This window comes from Suncus etruscus, chromosome 1 (genome assembly GCF_024139225.1).
Source record: "Suncus etruscus isolate mSunEtr1 chromosome 1, mSunEtr1.pri.cur, whole genome shotgun sequence".
Taxonomy (NCBI): Eukaryota; Metazoa; Chordata; class Mammalia; order Eulipotyphla; family Soricidae; genus Suncus; species Suncus etruscus.
The window spans coordinates 88211205-88223409 of NC_064848.1; the positions used below are offsets into that span (position 1 = coordinate 88211205).

Below are 12205 nucleotides of genomic sequence, written 5' to 3' on the forward strand. Positions count from 1 at the left end.
ATGCATAGATGGCAGCTTATGTCTAAGAGCAAGAGATCAAAAATAAATGTAAGTCAACTTCATTTTGTAAACTAACCAGAAGTTATTTCCCATGGTTTTGTTCTATTGCAGTTGTAAACTGTGAGTGCTGGATGTGTTTCACACTGAAGAGTTTACAAATTCATGAATACATAGAAAATAGGGAACAATTAGGTCATTTTAGAGATTGCCTTTCATAGAAGGAAATATAATTTAAACTATGAGAATTGAATTTTTCAAAAGAAAGGGAGAAATAAATAAGCCTTTACAATATCTTAAAAAGTTTAATTTATGAAATCTGGCATTATTTCCAGAAAACTGTAAGAGAAGAAAAATGAGCTTGAGTTGTTTAAAAACGTATTCTGAGCAAATCTTAACTCCATCTGCTCACAATTTTAAGAATGATAATTTGTTTGTAGTATTTTTGCTGTCTGAATTGCTGAATACTATCAAGGACCACTGGATGCCATGTAAGAAATCTAGAGGGAACTGATAGAGGTAGTACAGAAGTGGAGTGCCTGCCTTTTTTGAGATAGACCCAAGTTCAATCCCCAGCACCTTATATGGTGCTCCTGAGCCCACCTGGAGTGATTCTGTGAACAAAGAACCGTGAGTAAGCCCTGAGCACTGTGAATTATAGCCAAAATCTAAACATAGATATTAGTGCTTCTGCATTTGATGACTAGACCAATATGAATTAAATAGAATGAAAAATTGGAAATATTTTGAAAACAAGAGACTAAAACATTTATATATGAGTTTCTTAATGGGAAAAAAACAAATATACATATTGTGTGTATATAATATATATTTTTATTGAGCTAGGTGTCATGTTAGGAGTTTATACATATATATATACATATATATATACATATATATTTGAATTCCATACTCTGGAGATTAGTTTCTTTGTACCATCTTAGCACAAAACAAAAATCATAGAAGGTACGGAAAATTATTTTTATTTTATTTTATTTTTGCTTTGGGGACCACACTCTAGCAGCACTCAGGGATTACTCCTAGCTCTGAGTACAGGGATGATTCCTGGCAGGCTCTGAGGATCCTGGGTGATGAACCTAGGTCAGTTGTGTGCAAGGCAAACTCTGTGCCTCACTGTGCTATCAAGCCAGCCCCAAGGTAAATTATTTTAACCTGAGTTTTCTCATTTGATCTTCTGGTTGCCCTCGTCAAAACTCATATTCCTTTATGGTCTGTGTTTTTATTCTGGATTAACTGGGGAGGATGAAACCAATAGTCATGTCTTCTAGTTATGCAGCATATTATGGATATTTTGATTCATATTTTGAATAGGTCACTTTGCAGCAGATAATGCCTCACATTTTCTTACATATGGCTGACCCAAGTTTGATTCCCCAGTTGCCATATGATCCCTGGAACTCCACCAGGATTGACTTCAGAGTTCAAAACCAAGAGTAATCCCTGCATTTCCAGGTGTGTCCCAACACTCTCCCCTCCTCCAAAAAAAAAATTTTTCATGAAAGATACTTTTTCCCCCATAGATAATCAGCAATATTAATTGAAACTTAGTTACTCTAGGAACACAAAAATACAATACAAAAACCCTTTTTTTACACCTATATTCATTGCAGCACTATTTACCATAGCAAGACTCTGGAAACAACCAAGATGCCCTTCAACAGACGAATGGCTAAAGAAATGTGGTACATATACACAATGGAATATTATGCAGCTGTCAGGAGAGATGAAGTCATGAAATTTTCCTATACATGGATGTACACGGAATCGATTATGCTGAGTGAAATAAGTCAGAGAGAGAGAGAGAGAGAGAGAGAGAGAGAGAGAAACGCAGAATGGTCTCACTCATCTATGAGTTTTAAGAAAAATGAAAGACATTCTTGCAATAATAATTTTCAGACACAAAAGAGTAAAGAGTGATGAGTTTAGTTAGAAAAATAACTACATTTTGAACTGTCCTAATAATGAGAATGTATGAGGGAAATGGAGAGTCTGTTTAGAATACAGGCGGGGGGTCGGGTGGGGAGGAGGGAGACTTGGGACATTGGTGTTGGGAATGTTGCACTGGTGATGGGTGGTGTTCTTTACATGACTGAAACCCAAACACAATCATGTATGTAATCAAAGTGCTTAAATAAAAAACTAAAAAATATATATATATTAAAAAAAAGAAAGTTAGTTGCTCAACATTACCAAACTAAGATATACATGTCATCTGACAGTCGAAAGAAGGAAGAAAGGAAGGAAGGAAGGAAGGAAGGAAGGAAGGAAGGAAGGAAGGAAGGAAGGAAGGAAGGAAGGAAGGAAGGAAGGAAGGAAGGAAGGAAGGAAGGAAGGAGGGAGGGAGGGAGGGAGGGAGGGAGGGAGGAAAAGATGGGAGAAGGAGGAAAGGAAAAAGGGAGGAAGGAAGATGAAAGATTTTCCTCAGAGAAGGCTTTTGCCATAGCCATCTGGATGGTTGACACATATTTGGGGACTAAAACATTGAAATGTTAGTTTGAGTCTTTTTCCCCTGTGGTGAGGGAAAAGCAACTCTCATCTATTCTCTTCCCAAACTGAGTTGAAAATATGTATAACTAAATTTAGACCCAGTAAACAAATTCCAACAAAATCTGCATAATTTAAGACTATTTTTATGATTAGTATCATTTAGTTTCCATGAATTTACCAGAGCAAACATTGCTACAGCACAAATTACTGCTAATGGTTTAACCTACAAGAGAAAATCCCCGAAGGGGTCATTTAGATCCCAGCTGCAGCTGTACTTCATGGTATTTCTTACTTGAAAGCAAAAAGTTGATAGGAAAATAAGACTTTGCTGTAGTGTGCAGATGTGTCTTAAATTATATTAATTTATCCAGTAAACATTTGCTCAGTGCCTACTATGTGCCAGGTAGTATGCTAACCACATTGAAATTACTGAGAAATCTCCCTTATATTCTTAAGGAATTTACACTTGGCAAAAGTTAATGGGCCAGGAAAGAAGAAAAGTTTGTGGTTGTGGAAATTAAAAAAGAAGAAGTATAAAGGAATGGATTAGAAGTTTTAAAGTAGCAGCTTTATAGGCTGTACCTTGTTGCTGTCTTGGACAATCAGTGGATGGAGTTAGATGGGGGAAGGTAGTAATTGAAGAAAAGAAAGGCCTAGAAGTTTTCTTTTCTATTTTTTTAAATAATAATTTCTTTATTTAAGCATCAAGGTTACAAACCATGTTCGTAGTTGTGTTTCAACCATAAAATGCACACTCCCTTCACCAATGCAACTTTCCTACGCCCCCATTTCCCTCCTCCCATGGAAGTTTTCTTATCTTTAATAGAACGTCATCCCTACACCATATCTGGAAGGTGAAATGAGGAGAGGTTTTCGTTTCTATTTTTTGTTTTTCATTTTGTTTTAGAACCACAACCAGCTGTACTCAGGACTTACTCCTGGAACTATGCATAGGGACCCCTCAAGGAGGGATCAAGGGACCTTATGGAGTGCTAGGGATCGAACTAGGGTCCGTGGCATGCAAGGCAAGTTCCCTACCAGCTTCCCAGTCTGGCCAAAAAAGAGGCATAGGTGTGAAGACAGAAAACAAGCTTTACTTCAGAATGGCCAATATGCTTATGAAAGTTTTAGGTGGTAATTTCTTCAAGAACATTTTTATTCTTCTAAGAAATTATAAACTTATATTTGTAACATAAAATCTTTCAACATCTGATTAGAGATATGGAGAGGCATTTGTATGTTATTGTAGTATTAGTTACACAAAGAAATCACTTATTTTGAACAAGTACCTTATACTAAACCTGGTATTAAACATTTTACAGGCACCATTTAACTTTATCTCATGCCAGCCTCCTAATATAGTAGACCCTTCCTTATCTGCATTTTCACTTTTTTCATGGTTTCAGTTGCTGATGGTAGTCTAACATGAAAATGTTATGAAGTTTAAGATATTTTGGGAGAAAAGACAGAAGGAGATGGAGATACTACATTGTTGTAACTTATTATAATGTATCGTTATGATTATTTCTATTGGTAAAAGTATATAGTCTATAGTTCATATGTTCAGTTCTGTCAATAGTCTAATTCTTCTACTGGGGATCCTCTAATATCACCTCCATGGATTAGGGAAGATGTGCTGCTGCACTAAGGAATTATTTTTAATCCTGGTTTTTAGATGCATATATGAAACTTAGATCTATAGGCTAATATTCTTAATATAACAGAGCCAGGATTTATACCTAAATCAAAGTGTACCTATACCAAGATTTTTAAAATTTATTTCCACCTATAAGCTCACTAGTATAATAGATGTAGTCCAATTTTTCCTAAAATCTAGACTGAGATCTGCAATTTACCTGAGTGTTCAAGACTCTTATGTCTACATGTTTCTGCTCTCACCAGTAAAAAAAAAAAGGATATTAACTAATAAGCAGAACCTCTCAAATAAAAATAAAAACTTTAATAAAAAACCATGTTTTTATTATAAGATATGTTTCATTAAAATGTAAGTTACCTGATATAAGAATTAAATAAGCATATGTATAAAAATGAGATAAAATACTTTGGAAGTACATCTGGAATTGCAGTTCAGCACTTTATGGAGGGTATACCTTTATGCAGCTGAACTGGATTTGATCCCTGTCATCACACATCGTTCCCTACTACTGCCAGAATTAATCACTGAGAACAGAGCCAGGAGTAAGCTCTGAGCATCACCAGGGGTGCCCCCAAAGTAAAATAAGAAGATTCTGATCTTTTGAAGATCTTTGGGAAGATTCAGAAAATACTTGTAGCTCAAGAAAATTAAATAAGACGTAAATTTAAAGGAAAGAGACTGTTAAAATTTAGGAGGAACTTTATATTCATTTTGCCTTGTGGGTGTTTTCTGTATCCATTTTAAGATACTTCAATAATTTTGTAAATTATGAGCTATGACTCTGATTTACATATGACAGGATAATGAATTCTTAGTTATTTGGCCTGGAAGGAAAATCATTGAATAAGATTTCTATGCATTTTCCCAAAGAGAACAAATTATAAAACAAAAGAGGAAAGGAACTTAAGGAATTCACTGGAGGCAAGTGCAAGTTCTCAAAGTGAGTTGACTGATAATACACATAGGTTTGTGCTAGACTTTGTAGTAGATTTGGGTTGGTAAAATATGAAAGGAATGTATTAGTTTCTGCAGACTGCAAGTAGAATAAAATAGAAAATAAGGATGAGCATTGGAATTTATTTGTTACAAGAATTCTTAACAGCCTAACACATTCTCAGATTTTGGATAAAGAAATTAGAATTAATCAAACTAAGATGGTACAGTAATACCTATATGTCTTATAACTGTTCAGGAATGTACAGTGTTGGGCAGAAACTAAGTTACCAAAAATTCTTCTTTTGTTCCCTTTTGGGAGACAATTAAAATTTCTGATCAAAAGAAGCATCTAACTCTCTCTGTCAATACTTAAACTAAGAATTAATGCATTTCTCAAAGTAAATTTTCAAATTGAAACAATATTCAAAACTTTATCATTGAGGGGCTGGATAAATAACACAGTGGTAGGGCATTTGTCTTGCACGCAGCCAACCAGGAAAAGACCAGATTTGATTCCCAGCATCCCAGATGGTCCCCTGAACCTGCCAGGAGCAAATAGCCAGGAGTAATCCCTGAGCACTGCTGAGTGTGGCCCAAAATCCAAAAAAAATTTTTTGTTTCATTGAGAGAAAGATAATGAATCTGGACAAATAAAGAAAAGGAGATGCATACCAGTGGAAATACTTTTTATGGCAGTTTCTATTGCTACATTCTCAGTTTTCCTCTAAAATATCAAGAATTAATTGAATCTAGTTTTGAGGTTTTCAAAATTCTGTTTTACCTACCTCTTTGTGATTATTTTTGTTATAGCTTAACCATAAATATAATTTCAATTTTCATTAAAGATAAAAGAATCAGCAGGTTCTCTCCTCTCATTTCTAGTCTTTTAATTCTAACTTTTACAAAATGTCCAGTATTCTGCAGTAAATTAATTCTGTATTCTAAAGTACATTCCAAGTCAGAATGATAAATGTGCAATGAGAGGAATGGCAACATAAAAATTTTAAACACTTGCATTGAATCTAATAAGCAAAAGGCAAAATTAATACTCTAACATATATATACATATATATTTGTCCTCAGAATGAAAGTAATCAAAAAGAAAGTGTTAATAAATGGAGAGATGAAATAAAAAGAATATTAGGAGTATATTAGCAAAAGTGTAGATCATTTGGAAAAGAGTGGTAAAGAAAAAATTAATCAACATAAAATTGTAAATGATATATTTATGGATATGGTAGGTAGAATATTATTGAACAACTATGGAATAGTTGAAATTAGAATTAAAATTAAAGGTAGCTTTCATGTATTGCTTATATCTTAATCCTGATAATCACTGTCAGCAGTCCTCAAAAAAAAAAGCACTATGATAGACTTTGATTTTGTAAAAAATATGATCTGGCTGATCATTTTCTTAATATTATTGAAAATTTTAGGATATGGATATTGATAAGTAAATACAATTGGCATTACTGAGTTGACTCTTTAATAACTTTTTTTGGAGGGCCGGAGAGATAGCATGGAGGTAAAGCATTTGCCTTGCATGCAGAAGGTCAGTGGTTTGAATCCCAGCATCCCATATGAACCCCTGAGCATGGCCGGGTGTGACCCAAAAACCAAAACAAACAAACAAACAAAAAACTTTTTTTGAATCATGCACAAAATTCACATCAAAATAAATTAAAGACATTGATATCAGGCCTTAATCTTTAAGGTACATAGAGAAAAACATAGGCAGAAAACTCCATGACCTTGAGACTAAAGGCATCTTTATGAATAAAACACCACTGGCCAAACAAGTGGAAGCAAAGATAAACAAGTTTAGTACCTCAAAGGAATTAGTGACTAGGATGCAAAAGCTCCTATGGAATGGGAGAAACTATTCAACCAATACCCATTAGATAAGGGGTTAATATCTAAGATATACATTGAACTACAAGAAAATAACATCTAACCCCATCAAAAAATTGATTGAACTACAAGAAAATAATATCTAACCCCATCAAAAAATGGGGAAAAGAAATGCACAGACATTTCTCAAAAAAGAAATAAAGATGGCTAAAAGGTACATGAAAAATTGCAAAAATGCTCCCATCGCTAATCATCAGGGAGGTACAAAACAAAACAACAATGAGTTATAATCTCACACCAAAGATACTAACACACATCATAAAAAGAAAAAGAAAAAGAAAAAGAGCTAGCTACCAGTGCTGGCATGGGTATGGAGAGAAATGGACTCTCAATCACTATTGCTGGTGGAAATGCAGACTGGTCTAGAGTTTTTGGAAAATATTAGTTTTTGGACATTCCTCAAAAACTAGAAATTGAGCTTCCATATGACCCAGCAATACCACTCCTAGGAATATATTCCAGAACACAAAAACACAATACAAAAATGCCCTCTCTGCTCCTATATACAGTGCAACATTATAACAGCCAGAATTTGGGAACAACTTAGGTTCCCGACAATAGATGAATGTCTAAATAAACTGTGGTACATCTACACAGTGAAATAATATGCAGCTGTTCTGAAAATGAAGTAATGAAATTTGCTTATACATGGATGGATAAGAAGAGTATCATGCTGAGTGCAATGAGCCAGAGGGAAAGGAATAGACAGAATAATCTCACATAGAAGATAGACACACATAGATATAGAATATAATAGATATAAGAAAAACAAGAGATAGCATGTTAATAATATTCAGAGACAATAGAGATAAAGGTCAGGAGATCCAACCCAGAGTAAAAGCTTGCCACAAAGAGCTGTGAGTGTAGCTGTAGTAGATAAGTGTCTACTAGGACAATAATAGTTGGAACTGATCACTCTGGACAGGAAGTCAGCACTGAACATGGAGAAACTAACAGGCAAGGTTCCCTCTATTAAAACCACACTGTCAAAAAAAGTTAAGTTGGGGGGGGGAGAGAGAAGCAATTTCCCTGTCCTAGAGCAAGGAAGGGATGGGCATATGGCGATGGGTGGGAGGGAAATGGGAGACATCAATGACGATGATGGAAGGATATACTGGTAAAGGGTGTGCTTAAAATGGACATATTATGTCTTAATTTATATTTTAAATTTTAATGAGTCATTCATCAAATTGATGATACAGAGGAAAATTTTATCTGTTTTTATAGCTCTTGAAAGCATGACCTTGCTGGTAGTAGTAATTATAGTCTTAAAAATAAGTATATGGTTTGATTTTATCTAAGTCAAAACTTTCAGCAACGTGTACTTGTCACTCTTACTGCATTACTTTTAATGAACATCACTAGAATTTACCCTGTATGTGTTAGTTCTAATATATTTGTTTAATATCACCCTATAAGCATACCAAATATGAAATTAACTTGATTTTGAAGATTTATTTTATTTAATCATATCAATGAATCTAAATTATCAGGAAGTAACCAGCTTCTCCTCTTCTGCCAGAGCTAGATACTTGGAATGTTATTTAAAACATATATTCAGATTGCTTTCTGAGAAATTCAAAGGAAAGTTCTGATACTTAGACACCTATAGTAGCATTTCTCATATGGCTCCCTATATCCCCAGAATATTCCATGAACCACAGGTGAAAATTAGGAAAATAGAATATTAGCATGAGGGACTCAACTACTATACAGAGAAGCACAGAAAGGAAACAGAGTGAAAGGAGATCATGATCAAGTAAAAATGGAGAAATATTGATTTGTAGGGTCAATATAGAGACAACCAACCTCTTTTCCTTTTAATCAAAATATCTTTGATTATATTTAGGGAAACAAATTACTGGCTTTCAAGGCCAGAAAAATAGTACCAGGAGTTAGCTTCTAATATCACAGGGTGTAAGTGCTTTCGTACATAAAACCAACTCTATTTTAATCCCCAGCACTACATATAGTCCCAAGAGAAATTAAGATTGATACCTGATCACAGATACAGGAATTAGACCTGGGCAGAATCAGGTGTGCTGAAAAAATTATGGAAAAGAACTAATACGTAATTAAGGAGGAATACCATGCTTTTGCTATATACCCTGAGTTTATTCTATACAGAAATGATGCCAAAGTGAAACTCTCCAGAAAGAGCCTCGGTCAAAAAAGTAGAGTCTGAGAGATCCTGAGACAACTTGTTCATTATAGTCATTGGCTCTCATATTTCTGACTAAAAATTGTGTTATTTAATGACCCCACAGTTCATAGTAAATGTAGAAACCTTGTAGAGAACTCAATATAGGCACGCATATATTTACAGAGTGATATCTATGAGAAAACTAGATTTTGAAAAAGTGAACACAGAATGGAAATTTACACTGAAAAATGAGAAGTCAAAATGGAAATTTAATAATGCTCTTTTAGACATTAAGAATTACTACACCAAGGGTAATTATCATATCTTTCTCAAGTGCAAACATAATATATAAAATAGTTTCACTTTTGGTAAGAAGGCCGTAGTACAGAACCAAGAGAAAAATAGCCGTTATGTACATACACATTTTTCTCCAAACTGCCCCAAATTGGGTCTTTACCTCTTATCAGTCTGTTGTCTGTTGCTATGGTAACAGAAACTTTTGATGGTCCATGCCCATGTCCTTAGCATAACTGGAGTTTGGAGGATGAGAGATTTCTGTGTCCAGAAATTGAGTCTGGCAATAATGTTTTAGGAGCATAGGGCAAGTGACACAGTAACTTCTTCAGATTCCCAAATCAATGTTTTTATTATGTACCAAGAGCTCATTGCCTGGGGGCTTCCCTAACTACCTGTTTGCTTCAATTGATTCATTTTATTTATCTATTTATTTATTTATTTATTTTTGAGGACCATACCTGCCTATGTTCAATACTTACTCATGGCTCTGCTCAGGGATCAGTCCTGGTGGGGCACCAGAGACCATCTGCTTCAGTGTTGAAGATTTATCCAAGGCCGGTCCTGTGCAAGACATCACCTTAGACTCTGTGCTATTTCTCAGGCCAACTCAGAATCACTTTTATTCTCCCTATGTATTTTCAGTAAGGATTACTTATATCCCTTAGCAATGTAACTTTATATGGCAAAAACATGACATAATAAAATTGAAAACAACTTTTGACACCATACTGAAGATGCTTTCAAGACTACTTGATATTCAGAAATCCACATATATGAGCTAGGCACATCACAATGGATCCTTGAACTAACATTTGTTTATAACTTTGGCTGCATGTTGCATGCTTGACTTAGAAAAACTTAAACTTTTACCACTTGGTGACATGTTTTATTTCTCTTTTATAAAGTATTTTCAAATAACCCACCTTTTCTGAGGGTTAATGACAGCTGGATTTTGGAAATCCCCTTCCTTTCAGACAGGAGAATATGCTACAGATGAAGAGGAGGATGAGGTCGGACCTGTTCTTCCTGGTAGTGACATAGCTATTGAGGTCTTTGAGCTGCCTGAGAATGAGGACATGTTTTCTCCCTCAGACCTGGACACAAGCAAGCTCAGTCACAAGTTCAAAGAGGTAAGCAACTAGCCTGCAATATGTTTTTGTAAAGTTGTCCATTTTGTTTTTATATGCATACATAGAGTTGTTAAGAAAATAGTCATTTTTTAGGGGCCGGGCGGTGGCGCTAAAGGTAAGGTGCCTGCCTTGCCTGCGCTAACCTTGGACGGACCGCGGTTCGATCCCCCGGTGTCCCATATGGTCCCCCAAGCCAGGAGCAACTTCTGAGCACATAGCCAGGAGTAACCCCTGAGCGTTACTGGGTGTGGCCCAAAAACCAAAAAAAAAAAAAAAAAAAAAAAAAAGAAAATAGTCATTTTTTAAAGATAGTCTTTTAATAACAAATTGTGTTGAATATCATCAAACTTCGGGGTAATATTGAAGTAGGTATCATTACCCTGGTATTTAGTGGCAGTTGACAACTTGTCTGTTCCATAATTTCAAGCTATATCTTAAATGTTTGGTTTTCTCAGTATATATTTTTCCACTTTACAGAAGTCTGGGCACCTAGTGATAGATCCTCTATTAAACAAAATATTTCTAGAAAGACATTTTTCCTTCTTTTCCTAAAATAGACAAGATTCTAACAGAAATCATATGACCCAACTAGTTTAATTGATGAAAGAACTTTATTTTTATAATATTTTATTTAAACACCTTGATTACAAACATGATTGTGGTTGGGTTCCTGTCATGTAAAGAACACCCCCCATCACCAGTGCAACATTCCCATCACCAATGTCCCAAATCTCCCTTCTCCCCATCCACCCCTGCCTGTACTCTAGACAGGCTTTCTATTTCCCATATACATTCTTTTTTTTTTTTTTTTTTTTTTGGTTTTTGGGCCACACCCGGCGGTGCTCAGGGGTTACTCCTGGCTGTCTGCTCAGAAATAGCTCTTGGCAGACACGGGGGACCATATGGGACACCGGGATTCGAACCAACCACCTTTGGTCCTGGATCGGCTGCTTGCAAGGCAAACGCCGCTGTACTATCTCTCCGGGCCCCCATATACATTCTTATTGTTAGGATAGTTCTCAATGTAGTTACTTCTCTAACTAAACTCATCACTCTTTGTGGTGAGCTTCATGAGGTGAGCTGGAACTTCCAGTCTCTTCTCTTTTGTCTCTGAAAATGATTGCAAGAATGTCTTGATGAAAGAGCTTTAATGAAGTACCAAAACTGATAATGGTGATTGCCATCACTTTTGGCTTTTACTGGTAAAGAAAGGAAGAGAGGATTTTTGAGGAAGGAGAACCATTCAGTATCTGCATCTTTGTAAAATAATGACACTACTGAAAACTATCTTGAGACAAGTGAGATAATTACCCAAATCCTTGTTTCTAATGCTGATACTACCCATAGATACAAGAGAAGAAGGAGGGGTCCAGATCAATAGTTTAATGGGTAAAGCATTTGCCTCCCACATGGCTGACTCAAGTTTGATACCCTGCATCCCATATGGTTCCCTGAGCCAGCCAGGAGTTCAGAGCCTAAAGTAACTCCTGAACACAGTCAGGTGTGGTCCCCCCCACACACACACACAAAAAAAAAAAAAAAAAAAGGAGAAAGATAAAGAACTTGGAGGAAAGAGCTTTCAATTAAGGCCTGAAAAGTTTTGCAGATTTACAATAATGTAACATT

General features: G+C 35.5%; 1 protein-coding gene across 1 annotated transcript in view; it reads left to right on the forward strand.

Moving 5' to 3' along the window:
* The window catches only part of PPP1R9A (protein phosphatase 1 regulatory subunit 9A), a 316932-nt gene that overhangs the window by 210352 nt on the left and 94375 nt on the right, over nucleotides 1–12205 (forward strand). The window contains 1 exon segment of the mRNA XM_049784454.1: nucleotides 10424–10579. Within this exon segment, the coding sequence (XP_049640411.1) occupies nucleotides 10424–10579 (156 nt within the window).